This window comes from Columba livia, chromosome 19 (assembly GCF_036013475.1).
Source record: "Columba livia isolate bColLiv1 breed racing homer chromosome 19, bColLiv1.pat.W.v2, whole genome shotgun sequence".
Lineage (NCBI taxonomy): Eukaryota > Metazoa > Chordata > Aves > Columbiformes > Columbidae > Columba > Columba livia.
In genome coordinates this window covers 9,848,749-9,872,212 of record NC_088620.1, presented here as the reverse complement: position 1 = coordinate 9,872,212, position 23,464 = coordinate 9,848,749, and the positions used below count along the sequence as shown (strand labels likewise).

At 54.6% G+C, this 23,464-nt stretch overlaps 1 protein-coding gene across 11 annotated transcripts in view; it reads right to left on the bottom strand.

The window, feature by feature from the left end:
- The window catches only part of RGS3 (regulator of G protein signaling 3), a 78,433-nt gene that overhangs the window by 21,290 nt on the left and 33,679 nt on the right, over nucleotides 1-23,464 (bottom strand). For 8 of the 11 annotated variants that reach the window (XM_021300262.2, XM_013370185.3, XM_065036082.1 and 5 more), the window contains 3 exons: nucleotides 22,003-22,114; nucleotides 15,605-15,645; nucleotides 3,099-3,221 (listed from right to left, as the gene is read on the bottom strand). In XM_021300262.2, coding sequence (XP_021155937.2) covers nucleotides 3,099-3,221; nucleotides 15,605-15,645; nucleotides 22,003-22,114 — 276 coding nt within the window. Of the gene's footprint in view, nucleotides 1-3,098; nucleotides 3,222-13,472; nucleotides 15,339-15,604; nucleotides 15,646-20,130; nucleotides 20,155-22,002; nucleotides 22,115-22,203; nucleotides 22,326-23,464 lie in introns of those variants that run through there. The other 3 variants (XM_065036087.1, XM_021300267.2, XM_021300266.2) reach the window with 3 other exon arrangements.

Below are 23,464 nucleotides of genomic sequence, written 5' to 3'. Positions count from 1 at the left end.
CTTCCTAGGGCAGACCCAGACCCGAGGACGAGAGTGGGGATGGCTCTGCAGATGGAGGAAACAGCCACAGAACGGCTCCTGTGACCTGCTGCTGCGGGCAGGACGGGTTTGTCACTCCGTGAAGTTCAGGCAAATCTTATAGTGGCAGCAGGGAAGCCACCAGAGCATCACTGCCACCGTGTCTGTGGGACAACCGGGCTGCAGAGCTGGACCACGGTGATCCCAGAGCTCCTCCTGCGCTGACCCTGGCAGGAAAATCCCACTGGGAGCACATCTGGACCATCACAGCCGTATCCCTCAGGACTTTCTCCTCCTGTGCCCCTGAAGTTGATGCTACATGCACCATATGCTTGTGTCTCCCAGAAATGAGCAGCTTTGCTCTAACACCAGCTGCTCTGGAAGCAGCAGCCGTGTCACTGTCCTGCCAGGAGCTGCTGCCAGTGGCAGTGACTGCTCTGCAGAGCCACGTCCCCCAGCGCTGCCCTACCCGGGCACGGCCCAGGGGGAGCGGAAAGCAAGAGGTGCCATTCCAAAGCCACAAATTCGTCTGATTTCCCACAGCTCCAACAAGCTGGCACCACACAAGCTCCAGAGCGGCCAGCTCAGCCCCTCCTTTCCAGACACGATCCCCGCTGAGGATCCTCTGCCCCATCGCAGGCCACTTGTTCTGGGAAGGACTTGGGGAAGGCATTAACAGCAGCGTTGGCGTGTGGAAGGCAGAGCCATTCCCAGCTGGCAGAAGGAGCTGCTCTCTGCTCAGACATTGTCCCTTTTTCCAGCTCCAGCGCACAGCTGGCACGTGGCACATCTGTGCCTGGCACCGCAGCTGCACCAGCCCTTTGCTCCCGTCGCACGGCAAAGCCCGCAGACCCTCGGCTGGGCGCCCGTCACAGGGCCATGAGCTGTCTTGCCAAGCTGGAGCAGTTCTGAAGGCTTTACAAAACAAATTCTTGTTTGGAGCAGAAATTGGCCATGCCGAGACTGGTATTTTGAGCTTAATTTGTCTGTTCGCAGAGCACAGACACTGTTCTGTTTCCTCAAATAGCCCCAGTATCAAATGACTTGTAAGCAACAAGCGAAGCTAATGGATCACTTCTCCCTTACAAAAAGCCAGATTTTCCCAGCTCCCGCTGCACCGGCATCCCCAGGGATGTCTGCCCCGACACACCAGCTGCGGCGCAGACTGGTCCCAGCAGCCCCGGGGGCAGCCACCCACCCTGCTCCCAGCATCCTCGCCTTTAAAACTGCATCCTGGGCAGTTTATTCCTTGGTGGGATGGGAAATGGTGCTAGAAACTCAATTAAGTGCCTGGTGGTTGCTTTAACGCTCCTTTTGTCCCTCTCTCAGTCCCATATCCCACCAGTGGGATCTCTGCCAGCTTGGGCAAGCTGAGACAAAACCCACTTGTCACAGCCTTGGAGGGCCCACGCTGGCTCTGCTGCGGAGCACCCCCTTGACACTGAGGCACAGAAAAGCCTTCGAAAGGTCTGTGCTGGCTTCTAGAGTATTTTTTTCACCTGTCCAGTGGCCAGCACCTGCAACAGCAAAGTAGACACTCTTCAGGGCTTCGCTTTGAGCCACAGGGTTTGTAAGTCAGCAAAGAGCTAAAATCCCACACCCTGCCATGAACAATGAGTCTGGGGTGGGGAGGGCAAACAGCAACATCACGCAAAAACCCAAACCACAGCACCTGTTGTGATGGGGAGCTGCCAAGATCTTCCCTTTAAGGCTTTAGATGCTCAGATTTGAACGTGGCCCTGCAAAGTTTTGTCCCAGAGGATGCCCCCACCGAGAGCAGAGCCCCACCAAGCCCCATGGCACATCCCCCATGCTGAGCTGTCCAGGACCCCCTGCCCAGGCACTGTGTCCTGCCAGCAAGATGCATCACAGGATAACAGGAGACATGGCAGAGTCTTGCCCCTCATTGAATGCACTGCCCTGGGCTATTTGCATTTCCAGAGCCTGGGTTGGTTCTCAGGCTTTGTATCTTGTTGCTATTTTAGTTTGTCTGAAACGTGCAGCAAAAGGAATCTGGAGGCTCTGTCTCCTGCGGCGATGTTTGCGCTGACCCAGTTTGGGACGTGCAGAGCAAAAGCCACGTCGCAGCGCAGCCGCCTGCTCCTGCCCACGCGTACGGTGACCGTCACCTGCATCCAGCCAGACCCGACCGCACCAGGGCCAAACCCAACAGCGACCGGGGCAGGAGCTGCTCCACCACCACGCACCAGCCGAGGGCACGTATCTGGGTGGTTTTACCCCCGGGGCCCCCATGTGCCTCACTTAAAGCTCCTTCCACACTCAGCACAGTGTTTCTCTCTCGTCTCAGAGCGGACAGTCCAAACCCAACCCCTGGGGGACAGGGTGACTCCAGCACACATTCCACCATCCCAAACAACTCAGTGGTGGCAGCCCCAGCTCCAAAGCCAGGCAGACAGGAGGTATTAACCACATCCACGCAGTGCAGATGCACCCGACAGCCCTCCAAACCCGCTCCATGCGCACATTTCTCCTGCCAGTGCTTCTGAAACTGTGCTCTGGGCCAGGCTGAAGCTCTTCAGCGTGGGACAAGTGCTGGTGCTGCTTCGCTAGGTACAAAAACCAGCACTCATGAGATGACCTTGCTGTGCTTCAGGCCATGTGTGGGGTCAAGACCAAACACCTGAGCCCATGTGAGTGCACAGAAGGGGCAAATCTTCGCACCGCTGCTCCCGTGACCTCGGCCTTTCACTCAAGACCCAGAGATCATGGTCTGAACTTCTCACCCTGCATCCCGTCCTGCCCCAGAGCCACGCTCTCGGGAGGGCTGTGCAGTGGGTTGGTGGCCTCAGCTATCCAAATACAGATGCTGGGAGGTGTCAGAAGCGGCTCTCTGGAGTCTGCCTGGGCTCCGGGATGCAAACGCAATAACTGCTTCCCCGACCAGGGCAGGAAGCTGCAGACACAGCAGCGCCCAAATACAAACTCGCTCGTCACCCAGCAAAAAAAACAGCCTCTGGAGCAGCTCGCACAGCAGGAGCATCACCGGAGCAAAGCCCTTGCTGCAAGCAGAGCCTTGCAGGACTCTGAGCGGGGTTTTTGAGCTCCCACACGTCCCTTACCTTGTTCTCTGTAGGAGCCGGTGCCGGATGTTGCTGCTTGGTGATGTTCTCAGCTAGACACCAGCAGATCCTCTTCTTCTGCTCCTGGGAGTAAGCCTCCAAACTTAATAAGCACTCCGACTTCTGACGTAAAGGAAACACAGGCAGAGAGAAGGTCATTAGCTGTGTGTCGCAGGCCCCGGCTTTGTTTGCAAACTACTTGCTTCCAACACGCTGTATCAGATGAATGTCAGTAGGACGGGAGAGCTCGCACCGGTGTCCTGCGCTCCGGGCATGAGAAAGCAAAATAGATGGGAAATCAGCTACAGAGTGGCAGAGGGCGAGAGGCGGCTGCGGTGCAGAGCAGCTGAGTTTTGGTTTAACAAGCAGCGAGGCACAGGCAGAGCACCAGCAGTTCTGCACCCTCTGCCACCACAGTGGAAACGGAAACGTGTCTATTAAGCTAATTTAGAGGATGGAAATTGCTCTTTGCTGTATGCAAACAGTAACAAGGCGCCTGAGCATGAACCGATGCAAACAAGCACCTTTGGGCTGGGGGTGGGACAAGGCAGAGCTCAGGAGAAGCCCCAGCCCGGCCTTGGCTCTGCTGCTCCTCGCTTAGAGCATCCAGGGCTGTTCTGAGGGTGATGCTCCAGCTCTGGTCACACATTGTGAGCAACGTGTGGTGAGGAAGGAATTCAGAGAAACAATGGGAATTCACCCAGCTGAGCCCCAGCCCGTCCCTGCACACACCCTTGTGACATGGACTTGCTCCTCTGGGACAGGTTTTCTTTGGACCAAATCCCCTTAAATCAAGAAGCCTTCTGACCAAGTTCTCTCAGTGTCTCCCAGCCCTTAAACCGCTCATCTCTTGTGCTATAAATTAAGCATTAGTAACATTTGCTGTCTACTGTGATTTTGCGGGTTTTGCTTCAGAAAAAGTCTAGAAACGCCCGTGACTGGATCACCTCCTTCTGCGGCCAGATAGGAAATTAAAATAAAAGGCAAGCAGAGCTTTAGGACAGAAGTGCAAAGAAAAAAAGACTCTTCCACTAAAGGGCATAACAAAGGCCTTTCATTTCCCCCTAGGATTTCCTTCCAGAAGGGCAGGTCTCCCAGAGCCTGTTTTTCCCAGAAAGGTCAGAAAGAATTAAGGAACTTGCAGCTTTGTGACTCCTAAGTCACAATACAACCAAAAAGGGAAACGCTTTTTCATCACACCATTTAAACCACTGTTTTCATTGGATGCTAATTCATTCACATTTAATCCAAAATCCCTATTAAAGCAGTAAATAAACCTCCCACATCACCTCTAGAAAAAGAGATCTTAACTTCAGATCTTTGACCCTCCAAGGAGACTTCCAGGAATAAGAAGGTTTGAACTTTCTGATGTCTGGACATCACCACTTCTATTCCCACAGCAGCATCAGGCTTAAGCATCCAACTGGGGGGGTTCAGCTGGAGAACAGGAGCTGAGGGGAGACCTTCTGATCTCTGAACTGCCTGAAAGGAGCTTGGAGCCAGGGGGGTCGGGCTCTGCTCCCCAGGAACAAGCGCCAGGAGCAGAGGAAACGGCCTCAAGTTGCGCCAGGGGAGGGTGAGGTTGGATGTGGGGAACAATTTCTTCCCCCAAGGGCTGTGGGGCATTGGAACAGGCTGCCCAGGGCAGTGCTGGAGTCACCATCCCTGGAGGGCTGGACAGACGGACATGAGGTTCTCAGGGACATGGGGCAGTGCCAGGGGTTGGTAAACAGTTGGACTCTATGATCTTGAGGGTCTTTTCCAACAAAAATGACGGTTCTATGAAACTGCAGGCTCAGGCTTACAGATCCCTATCAAAATGGAACAGGGGTTTGTGATTCAGGGACACAAGGCAATGGGGCTCCCCCTCACCCCCAGACTCTAAGCTGCAGTGATGCTCTGAGCATCCCCCGGAGCGTCACAGGGCTGTTCCCCACCACAGACATCTCGGTGTCCCCCAGCCCCGTGCCAGCAGATCTCCAGCCTGTACCACTGCGATACCCACCAGTCCCTGGGAAGGGACCTCAGCGTTTTTGCTTTGGGAGGAGAGGACGAGTACCAATGTGCGGGGCTGGAAATCCACACTGTCATTTCCTCACTGACACTCGGGGCCAGAAGTGAATGACAGCAAGGGCTCAGCAGAGCCTAAAAGATCCCAGCGCAGCTGCGAGGAGCCCAGTGCGAGGAGACCACCGCACGCGCTGCCCGCTCCGAGCTGCTGCAGCTCCCGGGAGCGAAGCTGAAAACAATTCCAAGGGCGTCTCATATCCCCTTGGCTCGTGACGGATGCACAGCTCACCTACCCCCACTCTGCAGCCCCTTGCTGATTCGATTACAGTCCCCATCTCTTTGATTGAATTGAGCATCAAGCAATGCTATTGAGAGCAAAGTGCCCCCTCCCTCCCGCCCAGGCTCAGCTGGTGAGGCTGCCCGGCCCCCACCCCCTGGGAATATCAAAGCCAGGAGAGGAGATTGCCCTCTGGTCCAATGGCAGAGGAGAAAGTCACCACCCCTATGTGTGTCCTGGGTATTGTGGGCAAGGCTGAGGGGGCACAGGAACGGCCAAAATTGCATTTATCCAATCTGTACATATTTTACTATCATTTCTGTGCTACAGCAGCAGGGATCTCAGCATTTTATTCCTTCACAGTGATATTCAACCTCTCCAACACATTTCCCAATGGAAAAGCTCCGTTTCTCCCTTTTCCATCAACCTGCTCCCCACAATTAACGTGCAACTGTGTGTTGTGGGCTGAGCGCACACCAGTTGCCTCTACAGCACAAGCTCTTGTTTGCAAAGCCCTTCGGGATGCAGACAGACAGAGGGCAGATGGGGGAAGGACAGACTGATACACGGGATAAAGCTCCACCCGTGACACGTGTCCCCTGAGCCCAGTCCCGGCCAGGGGACCGAGCACCAGGGCTGCAGCAGCAGCCGGTGGACGCCGTGCCCTGCGCACGCTCCTCGCTTGGAATCGTTCTGGGAACCGGCCTCCCCGCTATTGTTTTCCTTCAGGGAGGCTGCTGCTTCGCCTGCCAATATTTACAAAGAGAAAACAGGGCTTAATCTCGCAGTGCTGGGAAAGGAGGATGCAGATGGCGTGAAGGGGGCGTTTGCGACCAGATAAAGCGAGCGACTGAAGTGGCTGCCAGTTGCTTTCTGACTGCCTTCACCCAGAGCTTGAAGCAACATGTTATTGCAGGTGCTGGGTGCCGGCTGGCGCGGGAGGCCCTGGTGAGCCTGCGGCTCCACGCTGGACCCTGCAGCAGCACGAGACCCTAGGTCGGGGCTGCCTGTGACATTCTATGACACTTATGACCCATGCTGCCAGGAAGAAAACACAGGGTGTGTGTCGCAGAGGAGGCCCAAAAAGCCAACACTAGCCCCTAATGGGCCCTGGTACAGCCCAGGTTTATCCACAGGAAAAGGTCCCTTTTGCTCCATGGGAAAAGCTCAGCTCTGCAGATGCTCCCCCAGGGTGAGACCCAAGCCCAACAGCACCCACGGGCAGGTGACAGGTCAGGGAGAGCTCCTGGTCACCCCAACAGACACCAGCCCAAGGGGGACTGTTGGGTCTGTAGCCCATCAATCAGCCAGGAACCTCCTGGAGAACGGCACCACAGTGCAGGAGGGACCATAACCCCACACACCAACACCCAACGCTGCAGCCATGTCCTGCTATGCAGGACCCAGCACCACAGCATCTGGCACACAAGTGTGGCTTCACACGCCACTGCAAAGCCAGACATAGTAATAGCAATGAGCCAAACTCAGCCTGATGCCTCCAAAGCCTTGAGCTCAGTGACCAGCCCAGCCAGGGGTTGCTCTCGTCTCGCTGCTGCCTCCCCAGCTCGTCCTCGCAGGCGTGTGCCCAGGGGTGGTCATGTCCTTGGGTAGATGTTCCCCCCACAGACCAGGGGATGCACTTCTGCTCCTTTCACAGCCTGGTTGGGTTCCAGGGACCTCTGTAGATCCCCAGCCCAGCCCTGCTCACCTGGTCACAGAGCAGATCACACAGGTGGGTCCAGGGGGTTTGAATGTCTCCGAGCAGGAGACTCCACACCCGCTCTGGGCAGCCTGGGCCAGGCTCTGGCACCTCCCAGCAAACAAGTTTCTGCTCATGTTCAGATGGAGCCTCCTGTGTAGACACCCACCCTGGAGATATTCACATTTTCCTCCGCAGGGTTTCTCGGGAAGCGGTTCAGGGCCAGGGCTCACAGCCCAGCTCTGCCCCGGCCTCCAACATTCAGAGCCTTGGTCCGTGGCCAAACCCCACAGAGATCCCAGAGGGGAAGTACCTCGGAAACGGGCTCCAGACTACAATCGCTTTTAAATCGCAGAGCAAACCTTCCACCGGCGAAACAGCAAGCCCTGGGAATATCCTGTGCACAAAACACAGGCAACCACTCGCTGGTTATTTCATAACCCACAGAGCAAGGTCTGATGAGAAAGTTCAGTTTGCTCCTGTGTGAAGCTGTGCTGGGGGGGCCATGGGCACCACGGCTCTTCCTGTGGATTTTGGATGGCTGGGCACGCTGGTGGTGCTCAAAAAGTAAACCCTGGCAGTACCAGCAGGGGCCCTATTGAAAGCTGGGATGGCCAAAAGGTGACGGGATCTTGTGGGTGGTTGATGTGTGCACAGAGCTGCCTTTTGCAGGGCACAGCAGCCTCCATGGAGAAGCACAGATCCTTGCTGGCTGGGTTGTTTTCAAATGAGGGAGACTCTTTAGATGAAGGTGAAGGATAGATGTGCCCATCCTTCCTTGAGACACCCACGGCTGGCTCTTTGGAAATGGGTTTTCATTGTCCTGCAGACACCCATGGACTAGGAGAAGCACCAAGACAGCAAAGCGGAGTTGCCACTTTGGGGTGTGGAGACACCAGTGACTCCAGCTCACCCCAGGCCGGTTGCCCCTGCTGCACTTTGATGCTGCTGCTTAGGAGAGAGGAGGAGGAGTGATTGCATGGGAGCATCACGTCACAGCCTGAGGGTGCTGAGCCTCCAGGCGGAAAAGCCAGCCTGAAGAACCAATTCTACCTGCTTTGGAGCAGCCAAGGAGGACACGGGGCTCGGTCTGGTTTTGCAAGGCTGCAGGTTGTCCTTAAGTGGTTCATCTGGCAACAGGCAGCTCAGGCTGCAGCTCAGACTTCTTGACATCACACATAGAGAAATCCAGGGCCTGGAACCAAGCGTTCTTTGGAAGGAGGAAAATGGAAACCTCTCTTCAGGAAAGAGCAAAGCTATTGCTGCAGGTGTGATGGCAGAGGGATTCGGCATGTGCAGATGGAGCATCCAGCTTTTACCTGAGCTGGGTGACTCACAGCGATGCACCCAACACAGCCCTGCCCAGTGAACCTCTCAGCATCCCAGAAATAAGCCACTGCTGGCAAGACACACAGGAAGCAAAGCAAATATCAGAGAGCAGGAAAGGATTTTTCATTTGGTGACATCTCCTGAGCAGCACCAGTGGCACAGCTTGAGGAGAAGGAGCACCCAGGCTGGACAGGAGCGGGAGCAGCAAGAGGAAAGCAGAGGAACAGACTTCGCAGTCTCTGTGAGCTTCAAATCCAGGTGATGAAACTGGTGAGAGCAACAGCCAGGGCTGTGTCTGGATTTTGCTCTACTTGACCGATCCCGACACTTCCAACCTTGTCTGCGGTGCCGTCTCCACCACAGCCCAGAGGATCTTTCACCTGCTGCGGCAGGATGAGCCCATCTGACAACTAACAGCGCACAGATCTGACAAATATTATCTATTTCCCTATTACGCATTAGAAGAAATTGAGATACAATTTCAACACAGCACGCAGTCCACTTCACAGACACACGCTTCTCTCTTCCACCTCCTCCCACCCGCACACAGTGCCCAATGCAGCTGACGCTTGATTTTCTCTTACCAGGAGTTCCAAACCCCCTGCACCTCCACCCTACAGTGCTCTGGCATCTGCAGGGGCTGTCAGAGCACAAAATTCAGGATTTTGTGTCAGAGTGAGGTTGGGGGACTCCTAAATCACCATGTTTTTTTGCAGTTAAACCCTCCTGGCTTTGGGGCCAGATCTGGGCACAACTCGTGGCTCCACATCTCATTCCCAGCCTTGAGGTTTTTCTAAGCTCATGTCTCTAAACTGGTCATTTTACCACTGCATTTTGTGGGTATGCTCCTGTGCTTAAGGACCACAATATCAATGGAGCATTTGCAAAGGAGGGATCAGACATCTCACAGGGAGCGGAGTAACCGCGATGGGGTCGGGAAACCACAACAGCAGAGCCCGGCCCAGGGCAGCACATCTTCCTGAATGCTGGGAAACGGGAAAAGGGAACAACTTCCTTTGCTTTGGTCCCCTGCCAAAACCATCCCGTTTCTGCTGGAAACAAATCCAACACAAAATGCAAGTCTGCTGGCTGTCACTTTGAGGTCAGAGAACAAAGGAATGGGAAAGTCGACTGAATCCCACACTTCTATCATCACTGATGGCGTCTTCCTGCTGCAGGAGCTCACGGCTGCTGATTTTCCTTCCCACAACAAGGTTTTATCAGTCACTTCTGACCCTCGCAGAGCTGTGTGTATCATTTCTCTTTTCCTCACCATCACATGAAAACACATCATCAGCTTTCACCCACCTTACCAACTAACCCTCACCACTCTGTCACTGACCTACCCTCCTTATCTACTTCTCCAATTTTCGAGTCATACCCACACTTAATCAGCCATGAGTTGCTGTTTTCTACCATGTCAATGATGATTTTGCAATTAAGCAAGAGCCAAGGCTTCCCAAGCAGAGTGATACTCACAAATGATGAAGTTGAGGTTTCAGACCAGAGCTTTTAACTCTTTATTAAGCACCACAGCAATTTCCTATCTTTCTAGGTTTTCAGGCCAAATGTTGTGTCACATCAAGCCAAGTGCCTGGGAGGACATTCGCTCTAGCTGTGCTCCATCTGGACTCTTTAGTAATAATTACTTCAAGGTCTTTACTAAAGAAATTCACCTTAGGTGTTCGCTTGGTTGGGCAGGTTTGATGTCAGCTCCTGGCCAGTCCTTTTGCCCTGTTCCCTGTCACCAAACCATCCACCTCAGTGTCCTCTAGACCTGCCAGGACAGTGCCCCAAAAAAGCTCCTTGCAAACTCTTCAGATGACACATCCAGAACAGCTGACTTCAAAAATTACCTAGATGCACAATATCCACCAAGCCACAGCGTGTCCCTGAGCCTTAATATCCTCTGTAAACTGATTTTCCAGCACTCACATCCCCTGTATGGAGATGGGAACCTCGGTTCTCCTCCCTCTTTTCCTGCAGAACAGAAATGGGCAATGCCGCATTGCTAAGAGCATTAAAGTAGTCACAGTCAGCCCTGGGAGTGACAAAGAACACTTCAGGCAATTAATTCTGCTACGGACCAAGCGAAGACTATGGAGTTAAGCACATTTATACAAGCTACAATATCGTCCCTCACTACAGCAATGGTGCATTTTAAAGAGCATTTGTTCAAATCACAGCCTGGGCAGCAGCCGGGACACAGCTCAAGGATGCAGGGAGGGGTCTGCAGAGAGCCAGGGCATGGGACAAGGGGGGACAACGGGGGACAGTGTCACTTCTCTGACACCTGTCTGGAGGATCTCCTGCACAGAGTTCGGATGCACATCTCCAAGGTAAAGCATCAATTCACTAGGGTCTGCAAGTGTTCCCATCACAGCAGGCCAAGGAGTTGCTACTGGAAACATTTTCTGTTGGAACAGTTCCCCAAAGAAACTCCCATGTCTGCAGATTAAAACTACCACAGAGTAAGATCAATGTTGCTAGTGCTTTTCAAATGAAAAACTTACTGCGCTATTTGATTTTTAAGTCAATTCAGTCTGAAGATGTTGGGTTGGAATCACAGACTTCTAACAATGCAATAAACCACTGATCTGCAGTTTCCTATCAGTAGGATATTTCCGGAGCCGGGAGGGTGTGAATTCAGCCCCGGACCACGTTCCTGTTGCCGGGCTGGTTCCTGGTGGGGCCACCGATTCCCACCACACAGCAAATGTTTTACCTCGCAGGAGTGTCTGTGCCCTGCAGGGAATGGGTGGGGGGAAACGCGGCCAAACACCCACACCCCATATTCTCTGGGATTCACGCTGAACCGGCCCAAAGCTTTCACAGGTGAGGCCTGAACAACTGACTTTAAACTGTTTCATTTGGATTTGAGATACTGAAGTGAAACAGACTAAACCAGGTTTGCAAGCATCGGTAGCACTTTTTCCCATTCCAGGTGGCAAACACACAGATGAGACAAGGTCCCAGGAACACACACGTTCCTCAGATCAAAACGTTGCCCCTTCACTTCCAAAATCCTGGCTGGTTTATGCACTGTGACTATTGCAGTTACCCCACGATCACCATAAGGAACAGACACCTCAGTGGGGAACCTTCACTACTGCTGCATTCTTTCCAACACCAACCTCAATTTACCCCTTTCCTTCCAGGAAGCCACATGTCCCACCAGGATCGGGGCCACGTCCACTCGGGACCTCCAAACAGTGCACTTCATATTCTGAAGAGCCTGTAAAATAAACGTCCCTTCTGCTACACCGGGCTATAAAGATTACTGTTTGCTCTCCAACTGTAAATAACCAGAATGCACAGGACTTAAACTCTGTGGAGTGATTTATTTCCACGTGATTAGACAGGATGACCAGCAGTAGCTTTTTTATGACACTCCAGTTTCCCTGAAGGTTGGAATTTTCTTTCTTGTTTAAAATAAATTAAGTAACTCACAGTCATTGAAACACACTTCTATGTAGGACCAAACACAAAAATGCGACCTTATGGGTCAGAACATTACTCACAAACCTTCCAGATGAGAAGGAGCAGGAGACGGCAGCTGAAGGCTTTGGCAAAGAGCTGTTCCCGCAGCAAATGCAGTCAGCCCGGCCCCGTGGGCTCCCTGTCAACTTGCAGCAGCTCTAAATACATTAACTGCTCAGAGCAGATGATTTGTGGGTAAGAGACCGCAGTACAAGAGCTTCTACCAACCTCCCAGCCCCATCACGGCAGCGCAAGGGATGTGTCTGCCCATGTCATGGGGACAGAAGAGCTCGGATAATGACCACTAAACCCCCCCAGACCCATCGTCTCCACACCAGGGAGGACCAAGCGGTGGATCTGAGCCAGAAAAGGCTCCCAGTGGGGTAAACTGCCAGTGACAAAGCCAGGGATAGAGCAGGACAGGGGAGAGACCTCTCAGGGTGACACAGGAGAAAAAGAGCCACGTTCACACACTCATCCCTCCCTAATGCATCCTTACACAGAGCTTTCTTAGCTGCCACAGCAGACAGAATCCCAGCCTGGTTGGGGTTCCAGGGACCTCTGTAGATCCCCAGCCCAGCCCTGCTCACCTGGTCACAGAGCAGATCACACAGCTGGGTCCAGGGGGTTTGAATGTCTCAGAGGAGACTCCACACCCGCTCTGGGCAGCCTGGGCCAGGCTCTGGCACCTCCCAGCAAACAAGTTTCTGCTCATGTTCACATGGAGCCTCCTGTGTTTCAGTCTGTGCCCGCTGCCCCTCACCCTGGCGTTGGGCACCACTGGACAGAGTCTGGGCCATATTCTGACACCCACCCGGAGACACTGATCCTATTGATCAGATCCCTCTCAGCTTCTCTTCTCCAGCTGAACAGCCCCAGCTCTCTCAGTGTCTCCTCATCAGGAAGATGCTCCAGAGCCCTCAGCATCTTTGTGTCCCTCCGCTGGACTCTCTCCAGTAATTCCTTGTCCTTCTTCAACTGGGGAGCAAGCAGTGGGACAGTCACAGCTGCCAGTAGGACCCCAATGGCACCAGGAATGTCCCCAGGCCAGCACCCCACCAGGGGTGTCCCCCAAGCCCCCCCCAGCCTGAGCTCAGCCCCAAAGCAGTCAGCCCCTCTGTCTGGGAAGCCACCCTTGAGGGGAAACCCTCTGGTTCCCATAGTCGGGAAGGAGGATGAGCCTTGTACCAGGGCAGGAGGTGACACAGCTGGGACATCACATCCATCAGGCAATGGGGAGAATCACGCTGGGCTGGCCCAGAGACCCCCAACAGCCCCATTGAAACACAAGAATTCCATTTCAGTGGGCCCAAATCCCAGCTGTCATTTGACAGCAAGCCATGCCTTGAATATACCCTGCTGCAAATATAACCCAAACACCCCCAACGGATGCTCCCACCAGCATCTAAGCCCCCACAACATCCCTGTGTGCAGCCAGCATGCAACAATGGCTTGAGAGGAACCGTCCCCTCCCTGCCACAGGCTGCCAGGGCTTAAAACCTCCTGGTGACACCCCCACAACCCTGTAACTAAAGCTTTGCTCCCAAAAAGCAAACACAAAGAATAAAAGAGATATGACCTGAAGGCGACTCTCTTCTGAGCTTCCCTGCAGGAAAAAGATGCTTAAAAGCTCCCAGGCTGGCACCCATGGCAGCATCCCAGCATCTCAGAGCCTATCGCTGTTCACTTGAGGTCGGTCTCCACCGAGGACAGGTCATCAAGCCACACAAACCCTGCACTGCAAAAGTCAGACATATCTGCTCTCACGCTTCAACCACCAGCCTGTGTCCCTGCAGCCTGGTCCCCCCTCAGGACTGGGACTTGCAGGTCACCGTTTCCCAGAAGAGCCGTGGGGAAGTCGGGAAGCACCGTCCTCGCTGCTGACTCACAGCCACGTCCCCCTCTCTGTGCCTCAGCTTCCCCTTTTGAACCAAAAGTGCCCATTGCTGGACAGTCTGACAAGACTTATGGCTCCAAGTGCAACTGTCCCCTTGCCCTCGAAGCTGTTTCTACCTGTGCTACATACTCACAGAAGAGCCGCTTTCTGCTTTCATTGCAACAAAAACCCAGCTGGAGAATCACCTCCTACCCGCAGGCAGGATCTCCCATCGGCCTGATCTCCCCAGCTCAGTGCAGACACCGGCACCAGCAGTTCTGGGGGGTGCAGGAGGGAATATCCTGCTCGGCTGGACGCTGCCTTTGAGTGGGGGGCTGCCCTGATGTCACCTGAAAGCCACGGGCTGGCACAGCAGCGTGTGAGCAGCTGCTCCTGGGGAACAGGGCTGTGGCAGACACACGGGAAGCTCCTTCTCCACTTGCAACCTGCTCCAAAATACCCTGGGCGGACAGACGGAACAAAAAGGGGTTTGCAGAAGCCTGGAAGTGTGGCCAGTCCAGACCTACTGTCCTCTATGGGGGGGCATACGCATTGTAAAGCAAATGTTTCACATTTTCTATACAACTACTACACTCCAGCTGCAGTGGATGCCACAGATTTCAGTCACCAGAGCTGTGAGAGCCATTTAAGCCCATCAGAAGAACGCTCAGCACTTCATCTTGACAAAGACAAGCCTTCACTTCTCAAGATCTCATGAATCGCAGCCAGTTCTCTTTCAGTCACTTCTACTCAGCCCAAAGTTTGTAAATTCAATGTCAGGCTCCAAATGCAGGAGAAAATGCCGGAATGCCTCACCCCGCTGCCGGGTGTCGCTGCCCAACACCCATCACAGCGTCTCCAAGTGACGGCACAGGATCAGCCGGGCAGGGAGAGATCACACGAGTCTGACGTGATGCAGCTCCTGCCCCATCGCCCCAGCAAGAAACACAGGAGACAAGGAAGGAACAAGAGGGAAAGGCGAGAGGGAACTCCTCGGCCCACGGGTACGCAGCGAGTCGTGCCTTGGCCCGAATCCCAGCCACTCAAGGTGAATAACTTTCTTATTCTGAACGTTTGCATCCAACTTTCACAATAGCTTATTATTTCGCGGTGCTGCTGAGCAACGTTTGCCTCTCTCCTCTGTGCCCTGGGGAATCTTTCACAAATCCACCCTGAGAATACAAGGCCTTGAAACCAGGAACACCGTAAAGTCACTGGAAGAGGAAAAGAAAGCTGCAGCATTCAATGATTAAGGAGGTCCAGTCACCGCAAACCAATTTTGCAGTCTCCTTGGCTGCTTCATGACACAAAAGTAACTGTGCCAATGTCTAAGTGATCACAAATCTGTTTAGAGCATTTAGCCACGCACCGGCCACATGTGTTTTTAGAGCTACAATTATATGTCTTTTAAATTGAGCTTCCTTATTTTATTTGAGGGCTTCAAGCCTGGGTGCTTGAATACAAGAAAAGCAAGATGCCTAAAACAAAGACTAAACAGGAAATCTGCCCCTGGGTGAAAGAACCCCAAGATGAATCAAAAATGAGATGTAGGGAGGAAGATCCACCTACTGCGCCGGGGTGGGGAGGAGGAAAAGCGAACCTGGCTCCGTGCTGCTCAGCCTCCCTGTTCACCAGTTCCTTTCAGCAGCTTCTTAATACATTCTGGCTACAGACAGAATTCTGGCTGCAGTCCTTTCCAGACGTCTAGCAAATTAGTTAAAAAGGCAGTTAAAATCAGCCTGTTCAGTGGTCCTTGCCCCAGCAGAAAGGATCAGGGTTGTTAGCACATGTTCAGCTCCCACTAGAAAGTTATTTTGCAAAACAGCAGCACTCACCTCTGCAAGGTAAAGGATGCAGAACTTCCGATCTTCTGAACCTATATAGAAGAAAAAACAGCATCAAAATTAAGCTACAAGTGCATTTCTGCAAGGAAAGACACTGGCAGAGGAACTGACCAAGAGGCAGCGATTAATGAATATTTATTGTTGTCATCCCGCAGTGCCAGGCTGTGACCAGGCAGTGCTGTGTGCCGCATCTGCAGGGCCCCGGCGTCCCGCGTGGGCTTGCTGCACCATCGCGGGTTCTCCTTCGGGTCTGTCCTTTCGCACGAAGGTTTCTTTCATCCAGAGGCCTCACACGGGCTCTTCTGCCTGACCTGCCCCGGTATGTGAACCCCAATTCCTTCCTGGGAGCGGCGGGGGCCCCGCGGAGTCCAACCAGCCATCCTGGGCACAGGGCTGGGTCTCTCCACATCGCAGCTCTGAGCAGAGCAGCTCCCGTCCCAGCGTCCTCGGTCCCTCCCAGCCTTTGGTAGGGCTGGTGGTAGCTCTGTCTAGGGCCGTCTGTCCCAGCCTCCATCAGTGCCCACAGCTGGGGTCACATTTGGGGTCAGTGTCTCTCCAGGGAGATGGAGCCGCATCCCAGGGTGCTGTGGAGCAGCTGACACAGGGTAGAGCTCATCCGGCTTTGTCGGGCTGAGTACAAACCCCCCAAGCTCCCACCAGCCTGGCACCGCTCTGGAGACCTGGCCAAGGGACCTGCACTTGCTGGAGGCAAAGCAATGACCAACACTGCGACCCATGTCTTGCTAAGTCATGGAGCAGCCCAGGTCAGCTCACTATCCTGCTGCCAGCTGTCCCAGGGGATGTGGTACCCTCCAGCTGCCCCACCAGGCTGGTTACTGCAGGCCTGGCATTCCCTGTGCCCAACAAAAAGGCATTCCTGAAGATTTGTCCTCATCTTCGATCCCTGCTGGTGAGACATAAGTGTCCTCAGCCCCAAGGGAAGCCAGCTCCTGGCACAGAACAGCTTTGCAGGAGGACACGAGGGTGCTGAGAGCCTGGCCCAGGTTGGCCAGAGAGGTGGTGGATGAACCATCCCTGGAGACATCCCAGGCCAGGCTGGACAGGGCTCTGAGCAACCTGAGCTGGTGAAGATGTCCCTGCTCATGGCAGGGGGGGCACTGGGGGAGCTGGGAAGGTCCCTTCAACCCAAACCATTCTGTGACTCTATGAAGCTGCCACAGGGTCACTCCAACTCACATGCCATCTCCTGGAACCGGCTCACTCCTTCGCACAAGCGTGCCCTGCACCAGCTTCGCCCTTGGTAGCACGCAGCTTTCATAACCCTTTTAATGTCATTATCTCTGCCATGAGATCAGCCCTGCAGCCTAGGCACAGCCACAGATCCTATTCAAGGCGGTGTCAGCACAAGCTCTGCTTCACTTCAACAGCCGGAGCCGCGCTAACGATGCAAACAGGCTCTGTGCAGCGGTGGAAACACCCTGTTCCCCAGCGGACAGCAATTCTTCTGCTGCAGGCAGCAGCCCAAATGTTGAGATAAGAGCTGTGACCCATTGAGGGCCTGGGATGCCTCTTGAGTCACTGCATGGTGATGTGAAACCCAGGAAGAAGCGCAATGGCCTGGAGCCATTTGCAGGACGACCCCTTCCCGCTGCCAGCTTCGCTTTTAGCATACATTGCAGAAAACAGGCTGGAACATCACCATGGGGACACGGGACACACCAGGGTGCTGCAGCCCAGCCCCAGCAGGAGCGTTCCTGCAGATGTCATGGATCAGGAGCCCTCTATTTTCAGGAGCTTCGCTCTACTCCACCCTGAGCGACATGATGCTGGGAAGCAGCCCGGCCCCGGGGCTCCAGCGCTGCTCCCAAATCTCTCCTTCCGGCACAGGAGTGGTGCCGGACCCCGAGAGCACTCACTGAACCGCCCGTCTGGGAGCCTGTGTCCCACCTCTGCACCAGAGCAACCATCCATCGCTCTCCACGGCTCAGCCCGAGCTCTCCAGCACACGCATCTGTAAATCCCAGCAGGACCAGCATGGAACATTTTCCTTGAGTAGCCAAAGCCTCCCCATGGGAGCCCCTCAATCGGTGCTTCTCCTGTCGAGGGAGGTTTTGGGGGCAGGATCTGGTCCTGCTGCCAGCAAACCATGACTCCCCAATCCCCTTCTGCTGCTTCTATGTCCCACAGGGTCAGCGGTACAAAAACCACCTCATCCTGACCTGCCCCGGTATGTGAACCCCGATTCCTTCCTGGGAGCGGCGGGGGCCCCGCAGAGTCCAACCAGCCATCCTGGGCACAGGGCTGGGTCTCTCCACATCGCAGCTCTGAGCAGAGCAGCTCCCGTCCCAGTGTCCTCGGTCCCTCCCAGCCTTTGGTAGGGCTGGTGGTAGCTCTGTCTAGGGCCGTCTGTCCCAGCCTCCATCAGTGCCCACGGCTGGGGTCACATTTGGGGTCAGTGTCTCTCCAGGGAGATGGAGCCGCAACTGGGCTCTCTGCTCCTCCCTGCACCAGGAGCAAAGCTCTCCAGGCTGCCTTGCAAAGCAAACTGCAGACAACCAACATGTCTCAGTCGTTTTTCCTCCAGAAATCCAACTTTAATCCAACGTTCCAAAGCTGAACACATCATCCTCTAGAGACATGTACCCTCAGCAAAGAAAGGTGACATCGCAGTGTGACGGCCCTGGGAATGACCCCAGTTCTCTTGGGCCTCTCTTTATTCCTTTTGTGATCCTGACAAAGCCCAAAACCATCAGAATTAAGTTCCCTTCCAAATTCCTCTCCATTGAGCTACAAATCTTGGCATTGGCAGCCTCCACCGCCGGCAGCTCCTGTCCGCCGCAGGGCTCACCGCTGCACGTGGCCAAGCAGCCCAGTGCCCATGGGATGCACAAACAGGGAGCCAACCTAGGCTAAGGAACCGCTGAAATCCCATTTTCTACCCATAACTGCCTGCAGAGAGAAAACAAGAACCTGGCTGCCCAGCCCAGCAGCGTGTTTGGCCAGTGCCGGTCTCCAGCGAGGCAGGAGAGCAATGGCAGAGCCAGAACAGACAGACCTGAGTGCAGATATCAGCACAAACCAGGTTTGACAAGATTTCTTACCCTGGAGCTTTTTCCCTTCTCCAGAGGGTCAGCCTGCTGTGTTCCAGAGCGTGCTGCTCACCTCCTGCACCGCGGACCAGAGGCCACGAGTGACAAACGGCCAGGGGAGAGGCACAACCTCACACAGCGAATGCAGCAGCCACCCGCGCTAACGCAGGGCTCCGTTCCTCACCAGCGCGACACCTGCACCTCTCCTGACAGCTGAACAGCACGCACTCTCAGCCAAACTGAGTGAAACGCTGAAAGGAAATAAGCAGCAGTAAAAAAAACTCACTTTAAGATATTTAAATTCTTCCTGATGCGTTGCGATGGGGACTGGCTTCTCTTTCAGCATAACTTGACCCATTGGCACAGGCAGGAGGAGGGTGTGAGTTTTGTGGGGACACGTCCCCCGTGCTGGCCAAGCCTCATCCTGCACACCCACGCTGACACGTGGGGCCGGTGCTCGCACAGCTACCGGCACAACAGCAGCTTTTAGCGCTGCCCCGGCTCTGCCCCCTCCCCGGGTCACCCCAGAACACCCACTGCTTGCAGGATTTGGGTGGTGCACCCTGGGTGCTGGGTCAAAAAGATGGGAAAAGAGAGATGGTCCTGCTTCTTTCCACAGGCTCCTTGAACGGCCCAGGGGACAGTGACAACACCCATGGTGAGAGCAGGTACCTCCATCCCCAGCCCCTCACATCTGCTCAGCAAGGATGCAACTGCTTTGGGCACCCAAAGAGGAGCTCACAGTGCAGGGTGCTGCAGGACCTGGGCGCACAGGGACAGAAAAAGCCACTTGCGCACATCCAGACATGGCTCCTGAGCGGGGACAAGGCTGTCACCCTCCGTGGCATATGTCCCCAGGGAGGGTGCAAGCCCAGGGTACCTCCCAGCACCCCGGGGCAGTGGGGAGAAGCCATTGTGGGGCAGAAGCCCCATAAATCACACTCTGGGCACCTGACTATCTCGGGGCCAATTGCCGCAAGAAACAGCACATGAAAAGTGTTTGTCTGCAGGAGCCCGGCTGGGGACAGAGTTCACAGCCCCTAGATCCTCATCCCAGCTGCAAAACAGGAGCAGAGTGCTCTTCCCTGTCCCAAAGCTGTTCAGACCCACGCAGGGGCAGGATCCCAGGCAGCGCCGACCTCCGCCTGGAAATTCCCACAGTATTTAGTGAGGAAGCCAGCCCTGCCACGCTGGAAACGCTGGCCCGCGTGCTGCTCATCAGCCATGCCGGGCTTCTAAAGCAGGAAGACAGAGCATTGTAAAGCAGATTATACTGATTTGCTTTCGCACAGTGCGGTGAGCGGCAGAAACAGGAAACATCACAATGGTCTTCAGTGTACCGGAGATGTCTCAATTGTTATACTCAGCAATACGCCTGTTCCTATTAATGTGCCATTCAGTTCTTTAGGAGACCAAACGAAACTCTTTGCCAAAAGGGACAGACATCTTTTTGCTCGTTCCACCCACCTTTGAAGCAGCTCTGCCCAGCCCAGGAGGGTGAGCTGCCTGCAAACCCCCCGCGCTGGATTCCCGGTGTATGGGAGCGATTCGGCACTGCAGAGACAAATATCCCCTTCGGACAGGCTTGTTAAGCTGTTCCAGATGTGAGTCATTATGGCAACAAGGAAATAAGCGGCAGAAAACCGCTCACAAAACCCAACTGCTCTGCCCGAGGTTATGAGGAACATTCCTGAGCTGAGCTGCAAACAGACCTTTGCGCAGGCTTATCCGACAGCCTTGGAGAGCAGCCGGGGCGGCACACGCGTGCGTGTTCCAGGAGCAAACTCTGACCAACGAGCACTTCAATGAGGAACAATTTATTTTGTCCGTTTCTTAGAAATAAGCAGCCCTGAGAACAAACTCAACAAACCCCAGGGAAGCTTCAAAGGGCTCTCTGCACGGCTCGTGCCCTGGCACCTCGTCTGCCTCGGCGTGTTTCCGCCCCCACCAAATAGGTCAGTGAATTGATCTGGGAGCAGAAATGTTGTTGGAAATGGGAAATACCAACTGACAGGCAGCCTGTGATGTCCAGCACAGCACTGCAGACCCCCAGCCCTGAGGCTCGCAGCAATGTGGGGCACGTGGAAAGACGCAGCTCATCCACAGAGCTCACAGCTCAGCTGGGAAAAGTCATGGGATGTGGCAAAGTTCATCCAGAAAATGATCCCTTTGGAGAAGCAGCCCAGATCTGGATTCATCCCTTTTGGTCAGGGCCATGGGACTGCATAAAGATGTCAGTTGATACAGCTACAGAGTAATTCACATTGGAGGGGCTCTGGTGGTCCCTAGTCCAAGCCCTGACCCACAGCACCCAGACCAGGGTGCTCAGGACTGTGCCCAGCCGAGTCCTGAATACCTCCAGGGATGGAGATCGCACAGCCTCTCTGGGCAACATAACATTTGACCAACCTCACCACAGAAAAGCTTTTCCTTCTATCTAATCACAATTTCCCAGGCAGGGTCCCAGTCCAGCGACATCCACCGCTGGGCTCCAGAAGCAGCCAGGACACCAGCCCCATGCTCACACAGTCGGGCAACTGCACAGAACAAGCCTGTAGCCAAAAAGCGTCCTCACCAAAGAAAAAACAAGGTGGGACTGGGACCAGGGCCCTGAAGTGGCTCCACCATAGCAAATAGGATGTGCAGAGCAATTCATTCATTCCTCTTTTGACCCTGAGTAGCTGAAGGCCATCTCTCATACAGCATCCGCATTTCAACTTGAAATAACTGATTTTATAATAAATCATCCCCCTGCTCTGGGAGCCCTCCCTGAGCGCTTGCTGGATGTGAAAGAGCAGCCAAGGTGCAGAGAGCAAGGGATGGTCCTCAGCCTCCCCCCACGGCCAGTGTTCGCTCGGAGTGTGCATGGGGGGAAACTGTGGGCGGCTGAAGGGAGAAATAGCAAAGTAAAGGTCGGTAGGGCTCAGCCTTGAAGACAACCTCTGAACTCTCAAGGCAAGAAACCTCAAGACTTCACTTCCTTTTCTCAGTCTCAACCAGCCCCTGTGGTGGGCACAGTGACATCAGCAACAGGAACAGCCTGGCCCAGCAAGACCCTGGGGAACACCAGCCCAAAATCCCCGAGATGCACCCAAAAATCCCTGGAAAGCGATGCTGAGCACCCCGAGGTGTCCCAGGGGACACAGCTGTTAACACAAGGATGCGAAAGGTGATGCTGGCACTGTACCCCAAGGAAGGATGATCTGGCAGCACCAGCTGGACAGTGCTGTTACACACAATGGGATAGTGGGGTGCTCTCCTGCTGCTGGCCAGAAACCTTTATGGCCAGAGGCCCCAAAAATGCCCCAAATGTCTCCAGGTGCTGCTGCAGACACTCACCCTCCTGGAGCTGGACGCTCTGCAGGTAGAGAGGGTTCCTCAGCACGTTGCAGCGCCCGGGCTCATCCTCCTTGGTGAAAAGCAGCAGGTCGGAGTAGACAAAGAGGGTCACCTGAAAGCACAAGAGCAGCGAAGAAGCTGTGAGGAATTTAAGGAATTCACCTCTTGGCACCAAGACAGTGTCCTGGAAAGGTCCTTTACCCTGGGGAGATGCACCAGCTGTGCCAGGCAGCCCAGGCACCTCTTCCCCAAGGGGCTGGGAGCTGCTACACCCTGCAGGGTGCTCCCAGCACCTCCGGACAAGGTTTCGTCCACTTGGCAGGCGCCTGCTGAGGCTTGTGGAGTCCCGTGACAAGAGGGCTAAACCTGCCCGACAGTTTAACGCCACGCAAACACACCCTCTGCTCTCTCATGTCACTTCCCATTTACATAAATTATAAATCAGAGGATCGGGAGGAGGGAATAAGTTGCCAACTAATCCCAGCGCACTGGAGAAGTCGCAGCCAAAAGGCAAATGTGATCTCCCTGAACACACTCAGGAGCTTCTCACTGTTCTCAGTGCTCCCTTGAGAAACAATATTTCGGCTTTTACAGCAGCAGAACCCACAAGGGCGGCTGCAGGGAACAAGCTTGACACGTTTAAACCACACTGATGGGTGAAATGCAAAAACCGAACTGAGTGCCTCTCCAGCTCTGTGCTCGAGCTGTGACCCGAGTGCCATGGCACCCGGGAGCTTCTCCGGGGCAGGGGCGAGCGCTCACAACTCAAAACGTAGGTTTTGTTCTGCTTCTGCCTCTTGCCTGAGGTCCCTGGTTCAATCAGAACGGATCAGTGAGATCTTTAAAACAAGAAGAGGGAGTTTCTGACCCAGCAGCCTGTCGGAGGGGTGCAGTCCAGTGCAATCGCTGTGCCAGCGGCCGAGGGCTGAGCCCGGCAGAAGTCAGGAGAGGATGCTCAGGACATGCCAGGAAGGGGCTGCCCCACACCGGTGGGCACGGCGGATGCTGGATGTTCTGCGCTACTGCCAAACCACGCGCCGCTCTCCGCACAGGAGCAGCATGTGAGCACAGGGCTGCTTTCCACCGCTCCTCGGGATGCTCCCAAAAACCTCCCCCAGCGGAGGGAAAGCCACTTTTCAACACTAAGCAACAGCAACAAAGGTTTTTGTGGCCTTTTAGCAACCCTTTCGCAAAAGTCAGAGAACAGCCCAGCATCCCAGGGGCTTAGTGGGAGCTGGCACTGCTGCCACCACCGAGTCACACTCTGGGAGGTGACTTTGCTCAGGACAGGGACTGAGTCACTGCTCACGGGGACGCGCTGCCAGGGCAGTTTGCCCCCATGCCCAGCAGCCGATGGACACACGTCAGGAGGTAACAGTTTATCGCAGGGTGGGGAGTCTCATGTCAGGGCAGCAGCATCTGTTTTGGAAGCCAAAATCAAGCCCTTCCCGCAAGATTTCTC